General features: G+C 44.8%; 2 protein-coding genes and 1 long non-coding RNA gene across 3 annotated transcripts in view; all 3 read left to right on the top strand.

The window, feature by feature from the left end:
• EP300 (EP300 lysine acetyltransferase) overlaps positions 1-14,830 on the top strand; it is a 67,442-nt gene extending 52,612 nt beyond the window's left edge. Inside the window, exons 22-31 of the mRNA XM_080393020.1 lie at positions 565-642; positions 1,716-1,783; positions 3,234-3,384; positions 3,702-3,848; positions 4,278-4,391; positions 6,151-6,316; positions 6,988-7,152; positions 9,203-9,364; positions 9,814-10,095; positions 11,443-14,830. Of these exons, the coding sequence (XP_080249146.1) occupies positions 565-642; positions 1,716-1,783; positions 3,234-3,384; positions 3,702-3,848; positions 4,278-4,391; positions 6,151-6,316; positions 6,988-7,152; positions 9,203-9,364; positions 9,814-10,095; positions 11,443-13,665 (3,556 nt within the window). The 3' untranslated portion in view covers positions 13,666-14,830. The remainder of the gene's footprint in view (positions 1-564; positions 643-1,715; positions 1,784-3,233; positions 3,385-3,701; positions 3,849-4,277; positions 4,392-6,150; positions 6,317-6,987; positions 7,153-9,202; positions 9,365-9,813; positions 10,096-11,442) is intronic.
• Positions 1-26,442, top strand: part of L3MBTL2 (L3MBTL histone methyl-lysine binding protein 2) — a 68,868-nt gene that overhangs the window by 20,556 nt on the left and 21,870 nt on the right. The window lies entirely within an intron of this gene.
• LOC308065196 lies at positions 24,436-25,727 on the top strand. Its single transcript, XR_013928707.1, has 3 exons — positions 24,436-24,493; positions 24,912-25,029; positions 25,533-25,727. It is a non-coding gene; the product is annotated as an uncharacterized lncRNA (long non-coding RNA).

The following is a 26,442-nucleotide window of genomic DNA, read 5'->3' on the forward strand; positions in this document are numbered from 1 at the left end:
GATTGTCATGATACGTGAAGCAACCTTAAGTATTTCAGAGAATTATATTCACCAACATCTGTGAAGCAGACCATGTTACTTACCTCAGTTGTCCTTAAATCTCTGCTAGTCTTCTGAAAATGACTTTGGTATTGTTTCTGTTTTCTTCCCTCCTCCCTGCAGTATATTGTCAATGTACCCCAGGCTTCAAGCATAGTGGGGCAACAGCCAGCCAGCTATTTGTCCTGGTTCTTTTCTTCTGACACCTTTGAATCCATTTTCCTCTCTTCATTATAGCAACAAGCAGTTTACAGATTTTATCCTTAAAGGGCTCCTCTTTTAAAAAGTAAATGGATCGCAGTAAGGCAAGCAAATGGTAATGTGTCCATGCGTAGGCTACCTGACTTGAGCCGACAGATTCTTAATTAGTTCTGGAGGCTCTTCTCAGCACAGATGTGTCCTCTATGGTAAAATAGGCTCAAGAGCCAAAATGCTACAGCTCCTCTAATAAAATATCACAGAATATACAAGCAAGAAATGATACTACTAACCTTGCTTCCCTTTCCCCATTTTTTCTTTCTACAGATTTGTTGAATGTATAGAGTGTGGAAGAAAAATGCACCAGATCTGTGTTCTTCACAATGAAATAATCTGGCCTTCTGGGTGAGGAATTTCTCCTTCTTAAGTAGAAAGTGTATGATAGATTTACTGGAGTTAGCATATAAACTTCCTTATATTGGTTATATTTAAGAGTATCTAATGGAAGAAGTTGCATTTGCACCTGAAAATATTACAGAATCTATAGGGTAACATCAAATTTAGACATATCTTACTGTGTTGTGTGTGAAGTTGTTTCTAATCTTAAATGTTTCTAGCGCGGAGGGGGGCCTTTTATGTTTAAAGATACTAGTACTTCATGAAAAGATGGTTTTAATTCTGGTAACAACTTCATACTGATCTATTTTCTGTACAAATCCCATTGCTTTGTAGTCTTCCAAAAAAATTTGTAACCATTAAAGAATTTAACTTCTGAATTAACTTTTTTTACTTCAGTGATCAGATTAAATCTGAAAAACAACCTAGTCTTCTTTAGATACTCATGGCTCTTGATCAGCATACTGGGTTTTCTTCTGATTGCTTTAAAAGCTTTTTAAAAAGGCTGATAAATTATATGTAGATAAAGCTCTCTAAGAGCTTTAATGTTCCCTTTCTTGACAAGAAAGCTATGAATTTTTCCATTCTGTTGCCCTATGTGTATTGCTACAGAAGATGGTAGACATCCTGTAACTGAAGGAAAATTTGCCTGTCATTTCATGCTGCAGTGTACTTCAGCATTTAGCAGAGAAAAAAAAAAAAATCAGCCTTTTGCTTTGTGTTGCAGTATCTACCCTTCATTAGAGACAGCAGTTTGAGGCTGTTTGTTCCAAGAATACTTTAAGCCAATATTGTTAGACCTGCCAGTGGAAACCCTGTTTCCTGGGCTTGCAGGTGATGACATGAGTGACTGACAGGAGATGCATGCTCTGCAGCTTAGATTCTCCTCTACAGCTCTGAAACAGTTGGGCTGTTTCTGCTGGCACCGTGCTTTGTGCTGTCTTTTTATTTCAAATTTCAGTTAAGATATTCTCCAGACCAGATAAGATCTGGTGAAAGATTTTGCTTGTAATGGTAAGATGCTAAGGAATTTTATAGTCTCACATAGTGTGGTTTTTCACTTTCTCCTGTTTTTGCTTCAGCTTTGTCTGTGATGGCTGCCTAAAGAAAACAGGACGCACCAGGAAAGAGAATAAATTCTCTGCTAAAAGTAAGATTCTGACGCTTGCACCAACAAATCTTAAATAATTGTTAAGAATGGGAAAGAGATGGCTTTTATGCTTGTTGTAATTTTATTTCAGTTTTTTTGAGTTAGAGGATACTTTTGGTCAGGTCTGAACATAAGTTCTGTGATGTTCAGAATGTTTGCATTCACAGGTGTTGTCATAGGTTAATAGTCTGTTGTAGAGAGTTAATGTCCTGTTTTAGAGCACTGCTAATGCAAGATACACATCCTTTTATCTCAGTTGCAGTATTAATAGCTTTGGGAAGTAGTTTCTGTATGCCTGCAGTCTAACTTAAATTTATGATAACATTTTCAATTCACCATGACTATTGCTGGTCTTAAAAGCTTTGATGGAGATAAAGGTTGCATCACATGGTGACAAAACTCTCTATAGACATTTCCTTTTGATCAAGGCAGCTGATTTGAAGGCAGTGTAGGAGGAAATTTGTGCAGTCATTGTCCATCTGTTCTGTAGTCAAAATAAGTCTTTCAGAAGCTTCTTAGGTTGGTGTACTTCTTACAAATAGTGAGTATTTACACTTCTGCTTAAAATAAAAGTAAAAATCCCTGGCCAACCAGTAGCATCAAGATTCAGTAAACCATTCAATTAATGGTTTTAACATCTGAGTCTTTTCTTCCACAATCTCCAAAATCAAAACTCCCTAGATTCATCAAGAATACAGGAAGAATGCAAGGGTTCTCTCACAGTTTTTATCATTTTTTATTTCTAGCAACCTGTATATATCGCATACGTAACATTGTATAGAGATGCTTTACTGAAAGGTGTCTAATTGGAAAAATGAAAAGCTGATTGGCAGATCTGCAACTCTACCAGAAGGAACAGACAGCAGCGAGACAGGCCCTGTTACAGCAGAAATCTTACACTCCCTTTCAGCTTTAGGTTTTTGTCAGCTAAATGCTTGTACTTCTTTTGTATGAAGACTGTTTGAAAATTAAAAGCTTCTAACTACACTACTTAGATGCAGTTGTATTTAGTTGTTCTTTCCATTATTGAAATACATTCTTTTGGTAAGTGGAGAGGCTAACTTGGCTAGTGTGGCTTGATAGAATATACTTCCAAAGGCAGTGTCTGCTCTTGAAGCTATGTCTGAGAGCAGTGTTTTGTGATACAGGTTAAGTAATTAATAGCTTCTATTCAGGAGGAGCCTTAATTGTGATTGACTCTCAAGACAGATAGAAATTGGGTTGAAATACAGATTCTTTCTTCATTTAAGTAATATATAAAGCATAAATGTGCCTGCAGGTAGAGAGCAGCTCACCCTATCTAGAAGTATTATGTGTTTAAAGATAAAACTCTAATTTATGATAATATACCGCATGCATTGAGTCATTTTTCAGTTAATATCTGAATAGAGAAATCACACTTGAACAGTTCAATTTTGTATATATTTAGAGCTGTATTTTTCTCCTGCAGGGTTACCGGCTACAAGACTTGGTACCTTCTTGGAGAATAGAGTCAATGATTTCCTAAGACGACAGAATCACCCTGAGGCAGGAGAGGTTACAGTTAGGGTGGTACACGCATCTGACAAAACTGTTGAAGTAAAGCCAGGAATGAAAGCAAGGTATGTTCTTTCCAGTGGAGGAGGTGGAAGCTATTTGAATTTACTTATGTGCTACTATTTTGAAAAAAATAGACAGTTATATGCAAAACCTCACCACTGATCAGTTCTTGGCATCATGTTGCAGCAGCATATTAATTAGCTGTGGTAAGTGTCATCTTTTTCATAGTAAAAAGTAAATACCTTGTATTTTGGGTAGTCTGTAAGCATATTTTTTGAATTGCACTAAAATTACGCTTCCAGTAGCCCTTGTCATTGTTGCCTTTACCTACTGACATGTATTCTCTAATATGTGAATATTTATCCACTGTAATTCGCAGGTTTGTAGACAACGGAGAGATGGCTGAGTCTTTCCCTTATCGAACAAAAGCGCTTTTTGCCTTTGAGGAAATTGATGGTGTAGACTTGTGCTTCTTTGGGATGCATGTACAGGAGTATGGCTCAGACTGTCCTCCACCCAATCAAAGGTGAGGAGCTGCATGAAAGTTTTTATTGTACTTTATTTTGGTACTGTCTCAGGTGAACTTTCTGAAGGTCCTATACAGACCTTCAGTGTTGCATATGTGAAGACAGCGGTGTTAGCTTCTAGAAACAAAAGTGCTTCTATAGGGAATATGTCAGTTAGAGTTGCTTCTTACTGGGGATGCTGGCTGGCAGACAGCGTTGCCTTAAGGATCGGTTGTCAGCATTCTCAAGGAAGGCATTGGATAATTTTAGAGACATGAGGCTAGGATATCAAAAGAAAGCTGTGAGTTTCCAGAGGTAAGTTAGTATCAGGTTTTGAAGATTGCTGTTGTATTGGATGATTCAAGTGTCTAAAATAACATTAATAAACTTTTAGAACTACTTTTAAATCTGTGCTTCTCTTCATGCCTTGTTTGTTTGGTTTTTTTTAGGCGAGTGTATATATCTTACCTTGACAGTGTTCATTTCTTTCGCCCTAAATGCTTGAGGACTGCTGTCTATCATGAAATACTAATTGGATATCTAGAATATGTCAAGAAACTAGGGTAAGTATTCTTTGTTTTCTTCTGTGCAGCATTTGTGCTAGGTAGTTCTTACTGTAAATGAAATTACCGCATCCTATTGTGCAGAATATCATGCCTAAATATCAGCTGGTAAAGAGTAACTTGGCAACAACTGTGTATGGTTGAAAAGGAGAAAAAGACAAAAAAGGATTGCAGGCTTCTCAGGAGAGGCTTATGGTTCGGGTATTTTTAGGTTTTCAAACTTACATAAAACTTACTTAAGCCTAAGTAGAAAAAGTGAGCCTTTTTAGCTGGACCATAAAATCTTGCTGGCCTTGTTGATAGCGCAGTCCTTGTGTAATGCCACTGCTTTAATCAGGTCATTACTTTGGGCTTGTGAGTAAGTTCTTACCCAAGTTTCTAAGGAGAAAGGTACGTGTATTCTGTCTGTACTGATTAACTCTGTAATAGCTGCATAAGGCCACTAAGAAATCCCTTCTAGAACGAGTAGTTGAAATTGTGAGAAACTCAAAAGTTAGAGAAAGAAGAGAGTATACTGGGGATAGCACAAAAGACAACACAGCACAGCTGGAGAAATGAGAAAGGTGGAAGTTAAAAGACCATGATTACTGAAGTGGAAAAGGCAGTGAAGTAAACAATCTATTGTCAGAGGTATCTGGTGTAGCTTGACAGAGTTATTCATAAAGAAATTGTTAGGTACTATGTTTAGAGTAATTGCATGAGAAAAATTAGGGGAGTCAGAATGGAGGTGGGTGGTACTATCTTCAGTACCTCAGTGAGCTGGCACGTTCCTTAATACTTCAAAGGCATATGTTAAGGCTTCTTTCTCCTTTTTTTATTGTGCGTTTTCTAACCTGTGAGTCTGTATAATTCCTGCATAGAACTTAGGCCTTAGTTTTACTTAATGCCATTTCCTGTGCTAATGGGTAACATCAGGTTCTTGTTTTGGGAAAACAATATTGGTCATGCAGCATCATCTCTCCCTTCTCAGGCAGAAGGAATAACTGGCTGCAGTTCCTAGGGTTTGGGGTAGGGTTCTGCAGAGCTGTTTCTCAACACGGCAAGGAGGGTTATTTAGCTTGAGATCTGATTATTCCTCCTACTGGAGATCTTTTCAAAAACTAATAGAGAAGAACTGAGGATGAAGTAGTGATCTTTATGGTATTATATTCTCTGCAGCTGCTACTGTTTGGGTGTCATCTGTCTTCATAGTATTTAGATTATACACCCAAAAGCATAGGTTGACAGTGACTATTTAATCACAGATAGAATTGTGAAACCTTTTAAAACTGATCCTCAAAGTTAAAAACCAGAGGATTTGCAGTAGAAGAGTGAATTGTGTGTTTAAGTCTGTTTTTAAAACATTGCTAGATAGCAAATGACTGCATTGTCTCAAGAAAAAAGAAAGCTGGCTTTTACTAGTGAAATACCTAGCCTTCATCTTTCTCTTAGTTGATTGGGAGGTGGCAAGTGCAGGTCTGTATCAGGCTTTGATTTTTATCTAGACTGGAAAATGTGCACACTTCATATACACTATTCCACATGTAGTGCTGATTTTTAAAAAAAATAGTAAAAAGATGGTAATGCTATCGCATGAATGAAGCCAAATGAACACTAGAATTAAAATCCTGGAGAGTTGTAATTATTGTCCATGTGGTAACACCAGCCAATTTTGTGGTGGCTCCATCTCGTGGCAGAGAGGAGGTCAGGCTCTAGGGTTAATCATCAGAGCCTGCATGTACCTTTTTGGGTGGTTTTTTTTGTGTCTTAACGATGCTAGGTATACTACTGGACATATCTGGGCATGCCCACCGAGTGAAGGAGATGACTACATCTTCCACTGCCATCCTCCTGACCAAAAGATACCCAAACCCAAGCGACTGCAAGAGTGGTACAAAAAGATGCTGGACAAGTCTGTGTCGGAGCGCATTGTCCATGATTACAAGGTTTGTTAAGTATATGTTTGGGGGTTGGGGGTGTTGACCAGTCTTGTCTTGCTTTTTTCCTTGCCTTACACATTGTGCTTGCTTCTTGGAGTTTACTGTATTAGTGTTAAGCTAACTGAGAACTAAAGTTCAGACTTAAAATATAATCTCTTCAAAGCATGTAGCTTCTGAAATCATTCCAGCAAGAGGTTTGAAATTATTCCTTAGAAGAAACCACATTCTTGAGGAATACTGTGAGGGAGAGCAAATCACATTTCATTAATACAAAGAAAATGTATGGAATCTTTAATCTTCAAGTGATAAATAAAATTGCAGGATTAGGCTGCTGATGCACTTAGAAGTATGTAAAATTTTTGGAATTATTAGGACTTTACCAAATGTCGACAGTATAGTGATTATATTGTCCCATTTGGTTAAGTATGCAGATTGAAGTCTAGCACATGGTAATGATGTACTTCTTCAGAGTGGGAATATTTGAAGTGATGTGACTAACTGTCTGTAACTGATGCAGTGTTAAACCTGCACTTTATAAAATGTGCTCTCATGAAATGAATTGAAATATTAAGCTCTCCTTTGACCTGCTGGTGCCTTTTTTCATCACTTACTGAAAAGGCTGCCTTTATTTATGTGACTTGTAATAGTGGTAACCAAATGTTTTGCTCCTTTTTCAGGATATATTTAAGCAGGCAACAGAAGATCGTCTAACAAGTGCAAAAGAGCTACCTTACTTCGAAGGGGATTTCTGGCCGAACGTTCTAGAGGAGAGCATTAAGGAACTAGAGCAAGAGGAAGAAGAACGAAAGAGAGAAGAAAACACTAGTAATGAAAGCACGGATGTAAGAATGCTTCCACTCTTTCATGATGTAATGTAAAAGTTGTGACTACATATAGCTAACTAAAAAAATGGGGGATCTAGGCACTTTGCTTAACGGGCGTTTTCACCTTTTTCTAGTTTCACTCTCATAATTTTTCGATTTTACATTTTATAATTGACATCTGTTAAAATACCACTAAGCTATGTTCATCTGAGCAGTGGCTGTTCTTAAGGCTATAAAGCTAACTAATTACCAGAGTTAATTAGATTGAAATAGCTGCTAGTTGAATACCTTGCTGCTAAAATCCAGTTGTTACCAATGTTCATGCTGCAACCTCAGCCTATGACTTGGAAGTTTTGAAGCTTTTTCCTTAAGCTTTAGCTTTTGAATAGTGGGTAACTTTTCTAACTTAGGTGTTATAGCAGCAATCTTAGCAGAATGTTCTGAGAAAGTAAGAGAGCACTATGATTTAGTAGTTTATGTAGGTTTTCTTAGTGGAAATCTTTAAGGCATAATTTGAAGCACAAATTACTGCTGAACTGTTGTTGCACTACTTAAACTAGAGAAATTTCTTGCCTGGTATTTTGTGCAATTTTTTTTGAGACGGTGCAACAACTCTGCTTTCACATTCCCCAAAGAACAACAACAAAAAAAAGGCATGCCTCTTAATTCAACAATAAATTTGAAAATGAACAGATGTGGAATTTATGCATCTGCCTATCCTTGGATCTTCTGGGCTTTTATGCAAGAGGTGGTGAACCTAGGATAAGGTTGGTAGTTTTGATCACGTGGTAGTACTTGTTAGTTAACTCTGTTCAAATGCTGCTGCTTTGTTACTGTATTACATAACAGATTGTTGTTGGTGTTTAGAATTAATTTTTTTCCTAAAAGACCTTTAGATCAAAAAAAGTTAGGTTTAACATTAATACTGGAATTTGTCGTTCTCCTGTGCTGCTCTTTGCGATACCTCCTTTCAAGGACTTTGAAAAAACGAAGTGCAAGAGTAACCTGGGAATTGGGCAACTTAACTAACTTCTTGCTTAGGAAGATATTTTTTAAACATCTATTTTCCACTTGGCCTATCTGCAAGTTCCCATCTCTAATGTACTAGAAACCAGTCATGAGGAATCACCTAGCTCTGTCTCTGAGGTTCAACACTTCACAGCAGTTGGGCCCCAAAATCCTGTGGTGGGGGAAGCTTCCAGCATATTACTATCTAACCTCTATTATTAAAAATACTTTTAACTCTTTATTGACCCCATGCTTCACTTCTTGAAACTGGGGCAATAATAAACTGTACTCTCCAAAGAAGTGATAGTTATTGATGTTCACTGGAAGCTTCATCCTGACAAAGTTATTTTAAGCTTAGGGAAAATGCTTATTTAGGTAAGAATTGCTTTGATCCTTGATCATCATACGCTGTAGTGTTTTGAGGGCCCTCTGAGATGCACAGAGGAATAAATCATTCATTGCTAATTGATTTGGATTGAAATTAAGCTGACCCTTCTGTTCAACTGTTGCAGGATATGACAGGAGGAAGGTGCATACTAGAAATTGCACTGCTGATGCCTTTTGAACTCAGAAAAACAGCTTCATAGAAAAATCAGTTTAATGCAGTCTAAAAAACAAAAACAAATGTGTCACAGAGCTGTAACAAACTAAATCAAGGTGGATTAAGTCTTTCTTACCTCTGGTTAGTGCAATATCAGTTCTACTTTTCAGTTATTTTTAGTTTTGAATTGCATTGAGAAGCCATCTTTTGTGATTATCCAAGAGGTTCTTCAGTGTTCGACTGTAGCAGACAAACAGACTTACGTAAATGATGTTTCCCTTGCGTCTCCTGAGCGTTTATGCTTTTAATATTTTTAGAACTATGTATTGCTGATATTGATATCTTCTGGAGTGATTCTAATGGAATTAATTTCATGTTTCAGGGGGCTCTGGTAAGTGTCTTCATAGTGAATTATTGTGAAGCGTGTTTTGTCCTGCAGTTGTAGAAGATGTGAAAGTAATGAAATTCTGATGTGGTATGTCTTAGATACCTGACATAAAATGCCTTTAAAATTAATAGGTGAGCAAGGGAGACAGCAAAAATGCCAAAAAGAAGAACAATAAGAAGACAAGTAAGAACAAGAGCAGCTTGAGTCGTGGCAATAAGAAAAAGCCTGGCATGCCCAATGTGTCCAATGACCTCTCCCAAAAGCTGTATGCCACTATGGAGAAGCACAAGGAGGTAAGCGTGGATAGAATGAAAAATACGTATTTTACTTGAGAGGCATATGAAGCTTTGATACGTCGGGGTCGTACCCTGTAAATTAAACAGGTTTGGCTAGAGAATTAAGCAGCATCCCAGACAAGTGCAAGTAAGTCTGGGTGCTCTTTGCTGCAGGGGCAGTGGGGATAAGTACAACTGTGCTCATACACAACTTCTGAACAGTCTAGGCTGTCACAACAGCTTTGCTGTTACTGTTCAGTCTGGTGTTCCTTACCTAATGCTGCCGAAGAAGGTGAACCTGCAGGGCACCCAGACATTTGAAATTTCCCAGTCCTTAAAAGCACACCACCTTGGTGGAACACCATTCAAGTGTTAGTTGATCCTCAAACTGTATGTTCTGTGTAGTGAAGTTTGGCAACCAAAACATCTTGATAAGTGCTGGCTTATTAAGTCTTTCTACTTTTCAGGTCTTCTTTGTCATCCGTCTCATTGCTGGCCCTGCAGCCAACTCCCTGCCCCCCATCGTTGAGCCTGACCCGCTCATTCCATGTGACCTGATGGATGGACGTGATGCTTTCCTAACACTTGCTAGAGACAAGCACCTGGAGTTCTCCTCACTACGAAGGGCTCAGTGGTCAACCATGTGCATGTTGGTGGAACTGCATACCCAGAGCCAAGACCGCTTTGTTTACACCTGCAATGAGTGCAAGCATCACGTGGAGACCAGATGGCACTGCACTGTTTGTGAGGTATGCTTGGTGAAGTTTTCCCTGCTTGTGTCCCCAAAACTTTGTGCTCAGTGTGCTCTTTACCTTAACTGATTTCTTAGTATTAACTGATGGAGAAAGATCTGTACAGTTTATTCTCTGGCAGTTCAGAAAGGAAGCAGAGGAAGTGTTTTCCTTAACAAGGGATTCTACTAGTTTGCTACTTGGTGTGAGTTTTGTCTTCTGCTTTCAAGCTGTGGAGAGCTGAATTAGAATTATATTTTCTGTAGTTCATTTAAGGTGCCGCTGCTTAAGCAGTTGGGAACTGTAGCAATTGCTTGAGCTGTAATGGTAGGATCAGCTGATTTTTGGTTTGGTTTTTTTTTTTTTTTTCCTGAAGAGCAATGCATCCTTTCTTCTTTCAGAGTCAGAAGTGTTGTGCTGCAATATTTCTGTAAATAGGGCTCTCCATTGGTTTACTGAATAGAGGTTTTGCTATGGTAGAAGGCAGATTCCTGTGTGTAGGTGACTCTTCCACTGCCACGTTGTCTCTCTGTAGAATCCTGCAGTTGTCTTCAGAAGTGTTTGCAATAGCAGTGTGTGTGAAGATTGAGTCCAGTGGTCTGGGTCAATGCTGTGCCCTCCAGAAGCTGGACTAATCTTGAGTCTGACCTGTAATGTAATTTTTTAGCCTGCTGGAAGTAATTGATTGTCTCAGATTCAGTTCTGAAAAGCTGTGTTTAAAATTTGATGCTCCCATTTCTTCATATATACCAGAAAATAAATTCTAGATTTCCAATGGATTAATGAATCCTGAGGACTTGGATCTTTTTCCTAAAGATCAATTATTGAGCCCAAATTAGTGTGCTGCTGCTTTCACAGAATGTAAATGCTGTTCTAATCTTCTGTCGGCACACTCTGCGGTTTAATTCACCTGAAAAGTAAAAATGCAGCTTTTGTTCGCCTGCCTTCTTTGAAAATTGGTACCCCTCCTGCCACTCTTGCTCCCTTCTTTTGAAGCAGCAGCAGATGGGCAGCTGTTTGTTCTTTGCCTTTTATTTTTTGCCTCCTTTGCTATTGGGAAAGAAAGGGATTTTTCTGGCCCAGCTGAATAACGTGTGATTTATTAGCTCAGAGCAAACTTGTTTTTCAAGCTATATATATTTGTGTAGATTTCAGACACGCTTACACCTACACGCTTTCCCTGTCTAGAAATTGGACTTATTCCTCCTCTAGTACCTCAACATGGCATGAAAGATTGACTTTTTTCCTGGAGCAACAATTTGCCTGGAACAGACTGGGAGTAATTTGTTGAGGTGGCATGACGTTATTTATTTGTTTTATGGAGCTTCAGGAACACTGATAACTTTTTCTTTGTTGTCCTTCCAGGATTATGACCTGTGCATCACCTGCTATAACACTAAAAACCATGACCACAAGATGGAAAAATTAGGCCTTGGTCTAGATGATGAGAGCAACAACCAGCAGACTGCAACCACTCAGAGCCCCGGTGATTCCCGCCGCCTGAGCATTCAGCGCTGTATCCAGTCTCTGGTCCATGCCTGCCAGTGTCGTAATGCCAACTGCTCACTGCCATCCTGTCAGAAGATGAAACGGGTTGTCCAACACACCAAAGGCTGCAAACGCAAAACCAACGGAGGGTGCCCCATCTGCAAGCAACTCATTGCACTCTGCTGCTACCATGCAAAGCACTGCCAGGAGAACAAGTGCCCCGTGCCCTTCTGCCTCAACATTAAACACAAGCTCCGTCAACAACAGCTTCAGCACCGCCTGCAACAGGCGCAGATGCTCCGAAGGAGGATGGCAAGTATGCAGCGGACTGGTGTGGTGGGCCAGCAGCAAGGATTGCCCTCGCCCACACCAGCCACTCCAACAACTCCAACAGGCCAGCAGCCCCCAACACCACAAACCCCGCAACCCCAGCCTCCACCCCAGCCTGCCTCGCAGCCTCAACCTGCACCTCCCAACAGTATGCCACCCTACACCATGCCAAGAACTCAGCCCCCCAGCGCTGTGTCCCAAGGCAAGGCAGGTGGCCAGGTGACTCCTCCAACACCACCCCAGCCACCTCAACCACCAGTTCAGGGTCCTCCTCCAGCAGCAGTGGAAATGGCCATGCAGATCCAGCGGGCAGCAGAGACCCAGCGTCAGATGGCACAGGTTCAGATCTTCCAAAGGCCGATTCAGCACCAGATGCCCCAGATGCCACCTATGGGAATGAACCCTCCACAAATCGGCAGAGGTCCTGGTGGTCATATAGATCAAGGAATGGGGCCAGCAGGAATCCAGCAGCAGCCACCGTGGGTGCAGGGGGGCTTACCCCAAGCTCAGCTGCAGCCGGGAATGCAGAGGCCATCCATGATGTCAGTAGCCCAGCCAGGTCAGCCGATGAATATGGCACCTCAGCCAGGGATGGGTCAGGTACCTGGTGCTGCTCAGCCCAAGCAACCACCTCTGCCCCAGGCAGCCTTACAAAACCTACTGCGGACTCTCAGGTCTCCCAGCTCACCCATGCAGCAGCAACAGGTGCTTAACATCCTTCACTCCAATCCTCAGCTGCTGGCCGCTTTCATCAAGCAGCGGGCTGCCAAGTACGCGGGGTCCCAGAACCCCCAGGGCATGACGGGTCAGCCTGGCATCCCTCAGGGTCAGCCAGGTCTCCAGCCACAGCAGGCCATGCAAGGGCAGCAGGGAGGGGTGCATCCCAGCCCAGCCATGCAGAACATGAACCCCATGCAAGCAGGAGTGCAGAGGCCCAGCATGCCACAGCAGCAGCCGCAGCAGCAGCCGCAGCAGGCCATGGCTGGGATGAATCCTCAGACACAGCAGATGAATATGAATCACTCGGGGATGGCTCCCCAGTTCCGAGACCTCCTGATGAGACGACACCAGATGATTGAACAGCAGCGCCACCAGCAGCAGCAGCAGGGAGCAGGACCAGCACTGGGGGCGGGGATGGCCAACCACAACCAGTTTCAGCAGCCCCAGGGCGTCGGGTATCCCCAGCAGCAGCAGCAGCGAATGCAGCATCACATGCAGCAGATGCAGCAAGGAAACATGGGACAAATAAGCCAGCTTCCACAGGCGATGAGTGCAGAGACAGGAGCCAGTTTGCAGCAGGCTTTCCAGCAGAGGCTACTTCAGCAGCAGATGGGGTCCCCAGCTCAGCCCAACCCTATGAGCCCCCAGCAGCACATGCTCCCCAATCAGGCCCAGTCCCCGCACCTACAGGGCCAGCAGCTCCCTTCATCGCTCACCAATCAAGTGCGATCTCCGCAGCCTGTACCCTCACCGCGGCCCCAGTCCCAGCCCCCCCATTCCAGCCCGTCCCCTCGGATGCAACCTCAGCCTTCTCCACACCACGTCTCCCCGCAGACCAGCTCCCCACATCCAGGACTGGTAGCCGCCCAGGCTAACCCCATGGATCAAGGGCACTTTGCCAGCCCGGACCAGAGTGCAATGCTTTCCCAGCTTGCTAGCAATCCTGGCATGGCAGGCCTCCATGGTACAAGCGCCACGGAACTGGGGCTCAGCTCTGAGAACTCAGACTTGAATTCAAACCTTTCACAGAGTACACTAGACATACACTAGACACGTTGTAGCATTTTGGGAGCAAAAAAAAATAAAAAAAAAGAAAAGAAAAAACTTATTTTCTCAAGACTTTTTGTACTGAAGACAAATTTTTTTGAATCTTTCTTAGCTAAAACAACATTTTTCCCTGGAACACATCTGAACTCTGCAGCAGTAGTTTGTGGTTTTAAAAACAAACCAACAATGAACCTGAGGGACAGTAGAGTACAAAGAATATATTTTTGTTATGGCTGGAATCACAACCAGTCCTTTTTCTTGGGTTTTTTTTCTTGTGTGCTTGGGGAGGTGGGAGGAAAAGGGTGGTCTTTTGGCTGTCCACCAAAGGATGCCCTACTCATGCCTCCAATAGGTTTATTTTTTTTTTAAATTAATGAAAATATGTAATATTGATAGTTATTATTTACTGAGGCAGATGGTAAACATTTTCCCTATTCTGGTTTTTCTTCATGTCACTGCAAAAAAAAAAAAAAAAAAACAACAAAAAAAACCAACAAAAAAACCACAGGAGAACCTTTTCCTAAAACCGGAGGACAAAAGGGGTTAATGTTGCTTTAAAAATACATTACATATATAAATATATATATATAAAAATAAATACCGATCTTTTCCTCTTTGGTGGAAATATGTCAATTCTTTGAAAAATGTAAAAATATTAAATAACTCGGTCCCCTCCTGAAGTCTACTTTTGTCCTCCAAGAATTTTCTATACAAGAGTCTGAGCTTAAAAAAACTTCAAGTATTAAAATAATTTGTACATGTAGAGAGAAGACAACATTTTTGCAAATACACAGGGGCAGCTGCCAAATGGATGTAGTATATATATTGTGGTTTCTGTTTTCTTGAAAGAATTTTTTTTGTTATTTTTACATCTAACAAATGAAAAAACATAAAAAAGAGGGTAAGAAACAATTCCAACGGGATGATTTTAACCTGAGAAAAAGTCCCTGGGGTTTCCTCTTTATGCTTGCTTTCTCTCTCCCATGCCCCTTTCCCACCCTCTTCCACTTTCTGTAAAACTTGAAAATAGAAAGCAAAAAACCCTCAAATGTTGTAAATCATGCAATTAAAGTTGATTACTTATAAATATGAACTTTCGATCACTGTATAGACTGTTAAAAATTGATTTCTTATTACCTATTGTTAAATAAACTGTGTGAGACAGACAGCCTGTTTTTTAATGTTTCCCTTCTCTCCCACATACGTTGCTTGTTCTTAAAATGGTGGGAGTGGCAGAATACACGCTACTTCAAATGTTTGCTAGTTAGACGGAGAGCTATTTAATGTATATGACTGTTTTAAAATGCAAATCTCTAATAAGGGATGTGGAGTAATAATTACTCTTCTACATGGACACTTTTGGTACAGCTCTGCATTCGCGTTTGTTCCCGGCATGTATCTTACCAAAGAAATGAGGTCTGACCTCAACAGTTGTGCCAGTCAGCTGTACCCCACTCTGCTGATGCACTCTGGGAGCAGCTGATCTTCAAAGGACCTATTTTGCATTTTGAAATGAGAACTATTGTTTGGATATGTGATATTAAAAGATCCTATTTCACTTGGAATATATTGTACAGCTTTTGGCACGGAAGCGTGAGCACAAGGTAAGCTTGTGCAGATGTCCCCTAGACACTGCGCAGAGGGGGTGTGTGGGTGCCCCATCACCCTGTGTTGAATCTGGTGATCTGCCAGACGAAGGGGATGTGTGGTCAGTTACTGTATATTATATTTATTTGGGGGATTTCCTGAACAGAAATGCTTCAGCTGTGGAGCACGTGTGTAGTAAACCCAGTTGTGTGCTGCCTGTAGCTGCGTGCACAGGGAGTTAATCCCATCGTGTAAGAATGTGTTGCGTGTTTTGCGCTGGCTTGGTACCACATGTGCGGCCAGTCCATTGAGGGCTTCCCAAGTTACAGCCTTATTCTGTGCATGTATATACGGTGCTGGCTGCCTAGGGAATAACTGGCACCAGGGCATTACACACCTGAAAGACCCAGATGTGACCAGAGCACAACATCTGCATAACACCAGCTAAGTTCTGTCAGCATATCCACAAATCCCAGACAGACAAGGTGAGCGAGCTGCCCTCGGGGAAACCACTGGTGGAAGGTGGAGGGGGGAACCTGAATGGATGGGTGCCTCAGCCAAGTGCCCAACAGAAGTAATGGTGCACTGCAATGTGAACGGGTGTTGGAGGTTGTTAGAAAATGGGACAGCGAAATGCTTGGTATTTGGGTATAAACACAGGCAGGACAATGAATCTTGTATTAAAAAAAAAAAAAGGGAGGGGGGGGCGTTGGTAGCAAGCCTTTAAGCCTCCCAGGAACTTTACACCATCTTGCTGAAGGAAAGCAGCCCTGTCCTTTGGTATTCTCCCTTATACTGATTGCCCCTGCATGATGCAGGCCAGCTCTGCACCAAGCCTGCAACTGCCTTGTCTGCTTTAGGAGAGACTGCTGTAGACCTGCTCTGAAGGAGAGCAGAAAACAAAAAAAACATGTGTTGAATGCCAGGGCAGCAGCCTAGGATGGTTTAGATTTGTGTTCTTCATGCCAATCATGGCAAGCTTTCCTCTTCCTTACCCCGCCCCTTAAGCAAAGCGTAGTTCTGCTTTCAGGATGGAGTATAAATGAAGTTCATTCTGACCACCTGGCTGGTGAAGTGTAAAGTTTGCCCACCTATCAGACTTGGGCTTCTTGTGTATCCCAGCTTAGAAAACAGTTTTCATTGCTGTGTCTGTTAGCACACAACATGTGTTTTGAATTTGTTTCAAGATTGCATGGGAGCATCTGACCCAAACTGAAGTGGGGAAGCCTTGAGACCTTCCAGAGTAGCTTTGATTCAGAGAGCTCTTCCAACAGCTCTTCCAACTTTGAACGCCAATATAGCAACTTGCTTAACGATGCCATGAAACGTTTTGTGTGACAGCACGGCTGCTCTGTCCCTCTTTGCAGATGCTGTCTTGGAGCCAAGTTCAAACATTTTATTGAGGTGGAGCGGATGACAAATGGTCTTGAATTTGCATGGGGTTTCTTTCCCCTGCATCCCTCAGCCTCTGCTTTTCCTGATTCATCTGGAGAACCAGAACCCACCAGCTGGGGAAATACTATGGCTGACTGGGGCAGTCCTAGGACTTCAGCACAGCAACAAAATTAGGATGTCATCTGTAGTGCTACCATGTGTTCTTGCCAATCAGAGTAGGTTGTTTCACTTCCCACCGATTTGTTAGACTCCTGGACCAGCAAAAAGAATTCACAGCTGAAATTTTCGTAATGCAATCAGATGTATCGTCTGGTTACAGTGACACTAATGCTTATAGTCAAGTAATACACCGTTCAGTGATGTGGACTTTTTTGTCTACCCTTACCACTGCCCCCTTGAGTCCTAGGGTCAGTGACTGAAGTTGTAGGCGGGGAGAGCTTACAACGAGTCTGTCACAGGGAAGAGTATTTATTTATGGTTTCTCCCTCAGTCTTGGGGTCAGCTGTGAAAAATGAAACACCTTGCTGTTTCCTGGTTCATTGTTCCATGTTATGTACAAATTTACAGTTTATGGAATTTTGTACGTATGTTGCGTACTTGTTTGTTACTCCTAAAAATGGGTTTACCCAGCTCCTGGTTACTTTGACTTGGCCGCTGGTGAATTGCTTTTAGCCCTGGGCCTGCAGTATCATCCTGTGACTGTGTCTATACTGCTGTTTGTTGGTTTGTTTGTTTAATTCTAGCATCATAGATACAGTCACTAGTTATTACAGAAGCATAGAAGGCTGAGGTGGGCAGGTGCCTCTCAAGATCATCTAGTCCACCTGCCTGCTCAAAGCAGTTTGCGTGGGGCCCTGTCCAGATGAGTACCTCCAGGACAGAGGTGCCACAGCCGCTTTGTGTACCTCCCTCCTGCCAGGTATCTATACGCATGGGTAAGATCCCCTTGTCCAGGCTGCAACAGGCCCAGCTCTCTCACTTCTTCTCATATAGATGCTCCAGTTCCATCGTCATCTTTGTGACTCTTTGCTGGACTCTGTCTGGTATGTCTATGTCTTTCTTGTACTGGGGAGCCCAGACCCGAACACAGCATTCCAGATGTGTCTCACCAGTGCTGAGGGGAAGGATCGCCTTCCTCCACCTGCTGGCACTACTCTTCCTGATACATCTGAGGAGGCTGTTGGCTACCTTTGCCACAAGGGCACATTGTTGGCATACTGTTCAACCTGCCACCAGGAGCCCAGGCTCTGTTCTGCCAAGCTGCCTTCCAGCATGTCCTAGTGCGTGGGGTTGTTCCTCTCAGGTGCAAGACTTTACGTTTCCCTTCGTTGAATTTCACAAAGTTCCTGTCAGCCCATTCCTTTAGCCTGTTGAGGTCTGTCCGGATGGCCTTGGGTGTATCAGCCGCTCCTCGCAGGTTTGTACCATCTGTGAACTTCCTGAGGATGTACTCTGCCCCATCATTCAGGTCACTAACGGAGGTGATGTGAAACAGTATTGTCCCCAGTACCAGCTCCTGGAGTATGTCACTAGAGACTTGTCTCCACTGGACTTTGTGCCAGTGATCTCAACATTTCCATCCACTTTGCTCTCTGTTTGCCTAGCCCAAACTTCCTCAGTTTGTGAGGAAGTTGTCAGAGAGTGTCAAAAGCCTTAAGTAAATTCAAGAGAAACAACTTTCACTGTTCTGTCATTCACCAAGCCATTTGTCTTGTCACATGAGGCTGTTGGGTTGCTTAAGCGTGATTTCCCCTTCATAAATCCATGGTGACTACACCTTGCCCTTAGTGTGTTTGGGAATGGTTTCTAGGAAGATTTGCTCTGTCACCTTCCCAAGGATTAATGTGAGAATGACTGGCCTGTAGTTCCTCAGGTTCTCCTCCTTTAAGACAGGAGTCTCATTCTTGAACTCCTCAGGAATTTCCCCCAGTCACCGTGACCTTTTAAAAGTAATAGAGTGGTCTTGCAACAACATCAGCCGGCTCCCTCAGCACTGGGTGTGCAACTGTCAAGTCCCATGGACCCTGACCACGTCTAGTTTGTTTAAATGTTCTCGAACCTGATTCTGCTTCACTGAGAGTGTCTCCCTTGCTCCAGACATTCCCGCTGGCATCAGGGAGCTGGGATTGCTGAAAGCGAAGAAATTAAGGGAAGCACCCAGATGTGGTGATTTCCCAGAAGAGTTATAAGAGCTATCCCTAGGATGCTGTCCTCCCAGCACATCCTTGTTTTCATGCATACATGTGGGCTGGGCCCTCATCTGCCATGTATCAGCTTTTCTCCTGTCCGCATCACACTGCAACCCTTGCTTGCCAAGTTAGTCCATCACTTCCTCACTCAATCGTCAGTTCTTCTGTCCCTCACCTGTTGTCCCTACTTTAAAGTTCTTCACCACAGGTTGGGCAGCTTTTATCCACTTAGCAAAGATGGTGTTTGTTCCCTTGGTCAGGTGGGTCCCATGTCGTCATAGCAGTCCTTGATCCTTGAAGAGGGTCTCATGGTCATAAAAGCTGAATCCCTATTGACAACAACTGCACAACCAGTTGTTGACCTGCAGGCTGCATCCGTTCCCCCTCGTACTCATATGAGTTCCCCATACTCATAGCTACTCATCTACAGCCAAGAAGTCATACTTGATACACTCTGGGTCTCCCCTGGCAGCATCATCAATGCCCACATGGAAAAGCAGCAGCAGGGAGGTAATGGTGTGAGGGCTGGACAAGCCTTGGCAGCCTCTCCATAACATCCCAGAGAACCCAGCGAGCAGCACATCTCCTTAGGCAGGTTGGTAGAAGGTGGTCTCCAACCCCTGCAGCAGGGAGTCTCTCGCTACCAGCACCCACCAGTTCCACGTGCTGCTGCTGCGTAGCTCGGGCTCAGGCAGTTCAGATGTTTCACTGGACACAGCTCCCAGCCTCACATCTGCTGTGAGGGCACTGAACTGATTCTCTTGTCCTGTAAATGAGCAGGCAGAGCAGATGTCCTCCTGGTGCCACAAGTCACAAGCTTCCAGCCTTCGTCATCATGAGTGTTGCTGATTTCCAACCCAATGGAGCACAGGCTCCGCCTTCAGTACGGATGGGGGTTTGGGCCCTCAAAACTGTAGGGTCTCCAAGAAGATCCTGTTCTGCCACAGCCTCAGCCAAAGCAGAAAGCCTCAAACACTCCCTGCAGCACAAGACTCACAATGCCATACCCTCCCATAGGAGAGCTCAGCCTGGGTGGAGGCTCTGACATTAAAGGGAGAGCTGTTCCAGTGTCTGTGGGAGACCACGCCACTTGGCACATCACCATCATTCCTGAGCACAGGGACCCCGACCCCCTCTGTGCACCCCCACTTTGCAAACCCGTGTCTGTTAGCTGCTCTCTTGGGAGGTACATGAGCCGACAGTGACAGCCATTCCAGCTTCTGCTTCCTTTTCCAGTGCTGCTTCCAGTGTTTGATACACATTTAGTTCCTCTGCAAGAAGCTCCATCTCCTGTTTCCAAGAGGGTCTTTTTACAGCCACCATGTCCTTGACTGTGCTGCTCCCGGCTCCAACCAAACTCAAGGACTCTGGCCCAGCCTCTCTGAAGAATCTGGAGTAGGTCCTGTGTTGAAAAACAGCAGCGGTCAGAAGAATCTGCTCCTAATGACTGGTTCTGCTCAAGTGTGTGAAGAGGCCTCCTACCCTTAAAATGAGCTTTTCTTTGAAGAACAGCCATATGCTGCCCTGGCTGGGGAATGTTTGTTTTTACAAACCCTCTTAGCAGCTGTCTGGGTACAACACAACCCTTGGGTAACTGTCAGTTTGCACAAGGAGCCATTTCCTCCCTTGGCTTGTCAAAACAGATCACGTGCTGTAGATGCCAGCCAGAAACAGAGCCTAGCCCAGCCCCTGAAAGTGTGAGAGCACAATGGGCTCCATCTGCAGCGGTTTCAGCAGCATCTGTGCCTGCGTCGTGGTTGAAAAGCCACGCAGCTGCTCCGTCAGCCTTGCAGGCGTGTTGTATGCATTGGCATTTGCCTGCCTGCCTTCGATCTGGCACTTCGTTTAGAAAAATGGAGAGCTGATGATTTGCTTGAGTTGCCTTAGAACAGGAGCTTGGCTGTAACTCCCCAGCAGGGATCCTGCACATAGTGGGTGTTTGAAAGGGAAACCTGTTCTGTAACTGGTGCTGTGGGTGATGGGCAATCAGCCACAGCTCCTATCTACACTCCCTGTTGTAGGGAGTGTTGTGGATTTAGGGAAGGTGGAGGAATTGCTATTGGCACCATCTCTGAAGCCCTTCATAGCTCCTGGTGAAGTTGGCACGGCTCAGACTGTTGTTTCCCCCAGGTGTGCTGGGTGGTGGCAGGCTCTGGCATATCTTGGGAGCGCAGAGCGATGTGGGATGCAATCACAAGCTCTGTCAGTGGGTCCTTTGCTTCTCCCTGTTCACTGTGGGCCCCAGGGCAACAGCAGGAATTGGAAGGCAGTGATGGTGGTATTACAAGAAAAAAGCTCTTTGCCAACCCTGCTCCTCTGGCTGGAAGGGCATAGCTTCTGCTGCCCACAAAAGTGAGGAGTCCTTCACTTAAGGTTTGTTTCCTTCTTCACTTTTGCTTTTTGTTGTCTTTGTTGCCCCACACCATTGCTGTAGCCTCTCTAAAATGGGGAAAGAATGCAGGTACAGCTACATACCCTGTGGAGGAAGTCACAGCAGCATGCAACCCTAGGGCTGATGAAGCAAGGGCTCAGAGGTAGGGGCATCCCTGGGCTGATACAGGAAGGAGCTGCAAGGCAGGGCTTGGATGTTAAATTTTGGCTGGGAAATGATGCTGGTAAGTCAGGGCCCAGCCCTCTGCACTGCTGCCAGGGGTAGTGGGCACAGAGTCAACCTGTGGCCTGTACAGGCTGTGGGGCAGGAGTGGGGTCTGCAAACACAGCACTGGAAGCTAGGGCCCCATTTTCTGCTCGTAGCAATCCCAGCTCCCTAAGCTGAAGGTCCTGTCAGCTTTTCCTGTGCTTTCTTGAGATAGCAGCGAGAGCAACAGCAGTGGTCAGGGAATCCTGTGTTCTTCCTGTGCAAGTGTGTTCTGCTTTTGTGGCAGCAGGTCAGTAACTTCAAGTTTCTCTAAAGAAAACCCTTGGGGTAGGTATTTTAGTCCGCCTACTGTAACCCATGCTGTTTGTCTCCCAAGACTGTGGATCATGTGCTGTGTCTTACCTGAAAAGGTATTATAGGGGCTTGTGAGTGGGTGTGGGGGAGGAAAAGGATGCCCGTCCCTACTCAACTCATGCAGCCTGCTTGTTTCACGGAGCAGCACATTTTCTTTTCTGTTGTAAGAAGATCTGAAAGGTTCTTCTGGGGGAAGGAGAGCTGACAACAGGTCATCACAGAGGCACTAGCTACCCACTGTGGCGCTAGATCAGTAGTGTGCTGAAGTAAGGAATTTCATTTGCTTTGATCACAGCTGCAGTGGAGATTATATCTCTGTCCAGCCAAAGATCAGGACTTGCTTTTTAAGTTGGTATCCCAAACAGCTTCCAGTCTGTGGTCTACACTGCGTCATGCAAACCCACAGGCAAGACAAGTCTCTGTCCTTGCTTAGTGTTGCCACTGAAACCTGCAGCACATGCTGCCCAGCCCAGGTTCTGCAACCTGCAAGACAAGATGAGCTAACTCACTTGTGCTCATCTAGAGTCACTAGGAGCAACCCTGCAGCTTCAACTCTCTGTACAAGGTGGAAGACCGTGATTAAAGCAGCAGACGAGACCGATATGAATGTCCTGCAGGATCATGCTCCGGCAGCAGGACTTCATCACTGCCTTTCTGGCAGTGGTCTGCAGATGGTGACATTGGTGTAGAACAGGGGCCCCAAAGCTGCCAGCCCAGAGATGCCTCTTCTCAAAATGACTGGGGTGGTGAGGGTGGGATGGATGCTGGGTGGGGTGGGGAGGGAAAGTGAAGCTGAATATAAATGGCTCCCCAGTGATTCAGAGTGGGTACCTATGGCACGCTTGTTCTCTTGTGTCTGTTTTGAAGGGAAATTCAGGAATGTGGTCTCTACATCCACCCTGTGATGATCAGCTGTGCAATAAAACAAGTGCTTTGTTTTAAAGCCTTTAAAGATTCTTCCTTGGATCGTGCATTGCTCTGCCATGACAGAGGCTTCTAGGCTGCTCTCTGGTACTTGTGATACTTCTTGTCAGGCACCTATATAGCCTTACAGAGGTTTTTAATGTGTTAATGCTGGGGCACGGGTGGGTGGGGGTGCAAGAGAGTGAGACTAATGCATTTCCCCTCCCTGTTAAACTCAGCCACTTTCTGATTACAAAAGTTCATAGCTGTTTCTCCTGCAGTTCAGTTGGCTCCGAGGAATCAAGGGGAGAACAAAATGTATTCCAAAGCAAATCTTTGCCCAGCACTAGGGTAGGGTGGGGAGTTAAAATCGGAAGGCTTATTTCCATGATGATTTTGTGGTGTTTTCCCTCCTCCTTTTTCCATCATTAAGGTGTGAAGACTGGAGTGTGGCACTGAAACGAGCTCCCAGCGTGATGTGTCCCAGGTGAGCAGAGGTTTGGGAGCCATGCAACGGATATCTCACCAGGCCCGTCAACTGAAAGCCAGGGTAGCCGAAGGCCTGTGGTGTGACCTGTGTCTAACAGCACCTGTGCTGCCGGGGCTTGTAACGACATTCACTGGCTGGATTAGAGCTGCCAGAAGTCAGAACCCCAAAATCATGAGTTTAAAAATGAAGACATCAAGTGATCTGTTTGCTCACTGTTTTCTCAGTCTGAGCTTGTACTGAAGGATTCCAAGCCTTTTTTCTGTCACTTGGGCCCGTTTCCCTGATGTCATCACAGTGAGAGAGGACACTTACCTGCAACTTGGATATGTAAAGGGCTTTCCACCTTGGTAAACTGCATATTATGTGCCAGGCCATACAGATGTTGCAACATCTCATCTGCGATTAGCTGGAGTTCCTGGTCTCCCCAGGCTCCCCCTTCTGCAGGGGAAGGTGGCCTGGCAGGGCATGGTGGTACCCCACATCTTACCAGGCTTGCAGAGGAATCAAACAGGCAGCACAGCTCAGCACCCAAAAGCCAGATTTCTTGGGGACTGGGAGGGTATGTATTTATAACTTAGGTTTCTCCCCCAGACAGTAAATTCTTTGCTCCCCTTTTCAGGACAGCCTTAGAACTGAGCATAGTTTGTTGTTGTTGTTTTTAAACATCTGGACCTAAGTTTTGGTTTACTTTTTTATTATTAACTGTATGTAGAGCTGTGTTGACATATATCGGCAGACCTGGCATGGTAGTAAAATAGCAAGAAAGGACAGATAACTTAGTATCTGTGCCCTTAACTGTGATGCTTGTTGGGTCTGGCACACAAACCGTTTAATCGCTATGCCTGTTGCAAGTGTGATTTAATGGCAAGTTGCTGTAAATATACAAAACCCACAACGTTACATTAAGGATGATCTGACAAGGGCCTTCTGTAAGTTCTGCAGCCCATGAGAGAGAACTAGAACACAGCAGCGGCTCCCACCTCCAAGCAGGCCGTTACCTGCGTGTTGCGCCTTTGCCTGAGGAAGCACATCCAGCATGCTGGCTGCGCCGCAAGGATCCCAGATTAATATAGGAGGGATTTTCAAAAGCAAGCAAGAAAGAATTGGGCAGCCCAGGGTGCTGCCCGCCTCAGAGGTGGTGCAGGCCGTTGTGCAGGCTGTGCCTGAGGGAACCCCCGCGCCGGGGCCGTAGGTGTCCATGAGCACCCAGATACAGGGCCCGGGGTGCGGAGGGTCTGTCCTGTCAGGGGGCAGCCAGAAGCAGTGGCATGAAGACATTACTCAGGATCTCCGAAACCACCTTGTTCATAAATTGTGAGTAGCTCATATCAGAACAATCTACTGTTGGGGGAGTTGCTGCCTCTGAGCTGGGCGGTGGTGGTGTGTGGGGCAGGAGGAAGCCTGGCTCCCAAACCTAAGGGGCAGGGAGGGAGTTGTGTCAGGGTGCGTGAGAAGGGAAAGCAGAAGCCTGCAAGGTGCTTTCTGGCTTTCCTGGCTGTTAATGGAGCTGCATCTCCTGGTCTGGGGCCGTGGTAGCGGAATTGTCCTGCTCTGTACTCAAGCCATCTGCACGAGGGCAGTGTCCCCCAGGAGCAGGAGCAGTGCCTCAGTCTGTCAGGTTTGCTTGCTGCTTTGCGTTCAGGTCACTGGGGTTAGTGCTGATGTCCTCCTGGCCCGGGGACATCCTGATCACTTGTGCATCTCTTTTTTTTTTCTTTTTCTTTCTTTTCAGAGTCCAAGCCATATTTCCGACTCCTGACCCTGCAGCACTGAAGGATCGGCATATGGAGAATCTGGTGGCATATGCTCGGAAAGTGGAGGGGGATATGTATGAATCGGCAAATAGCAGGGTGAGATGCCACCCTCTGTCGTCCAGCCATGTGTACCTCTGCCTCGGTGCCATAGCGATTGGGGAGGAAGAGGAGGGGAAGCAGGGCTGAGACTCCCAGGCTGAGGAGGCGTGTGTTCGGGGGCTGCCAGCTGGGGTCTGGGAACCAGCCAGTTGCAGGCTTCTGCCTGGGTGTGCTGGGCGTCAGGGTGGTGCCTGTTGGGGTGTGCTGTGCCTGACGCTTCTCGGAGTCCCCTGAAAGCAGCACAAAGCTCTCCACTGTGGTTCTCCCAAAGAAGTGTTGGACATGAGAAGAGGAATGCCCGGTGTTGGTCTCATGGCTGCCGGCAGTGCCCTATTTTGCCCTCCTGTCTGCCCGGCAGCCCCTGCAAAGGGAGAGCCACCCTGGACCCAAGCCAAAATGTGTGCGCGGGAAGCTGTTTTCCGAGCTTGGATCACTGGGACGTGTTGCCTTTGCTTGCTGTGTGTGTCACCTCCTTTCTGACTTGTATTCCTCCCCAACAGGCAGAGTACTATCACTTGCTAGCAGAGAAGATCTATAAGATTCAGAAGGAGCTGGAGGAGAAACGAAGAACCAGGCTGCAGAAGCAAAACATGATCCCAAATGCTCCGGGCATGCCACAGGCTCCCATGAACCAAGGGCCCAACATGGGACAGCCCCAGCCAGGGATGTCTGCAAGTAAGAACGGTTGGGTTACTGGCTAGCCTCGTGCAGGGGAATCCTGTACTATTATGGTCAGGCTGGTGACCATTCCCACTTTTTCATTTAATAGCTACCTTTGTAAAATTAGCCTGCCAAAAGTTAAGCAGAACACATGATTTGTTTATCATGTTTCTTCTGTTTGCTTCTTTGTTTTCTGAGCTGTTCTACCTTACTTTCCTCTTTCAAAGACAGTATCATGAACACGTGACCAAAGGTTACAAGTCTGTAAACACTTTTTTTCTTCAAAATGGGTGCCTTCCCCGGTGTTGATTGCAGAAATAAAACCCTTGCAATGTTTTCCATTTTCTTACGGCGTGAGCATGGGAAGTGAAAGGAAAAGCATTACTAAAGCCATGTGCCACTTCCCACTGCAGTCAAGATTTTGGAAACTGGCCCTGTAACCAGAATGGCTGCCACTTGGAGCTGGAAGTGAAACTAGGCCTTTGGACTGCCAGGATTCTTATGAGCTTTTTGAAATGACAGAGAGTAGAAAACTAAAAAAGGAGGCTGTGGAGGAGCAGCAGGTGAATTTATGAAGCCTGGGGACCTGGAGCATTTGCTCCCCACCCCAGAGCATGGGCAAGAGGACAGTCCTGGTAGACAAGCACAAAGAGCCAGCATGCCAGTGCTCCTGAAGGAAGTTGTGGTGACAGAGCTGGTGCTGAAATACAAAAAGCTTCTCTAGATGTGTTGCAGTACTCTCCATTTCAT

This window comes from Falco punctatus, assembly GCF_963210335.1.
Source record: "Falco punctatus genome assembly, chromosome: 6".
In the NCBI taxonomy this organism is placed as follows: domain Eukaryota; kingdom Metazoa; phylum Chordata; class Aves; order Falconiformes; family Falconidae; genus Falco; species Falco punctatus.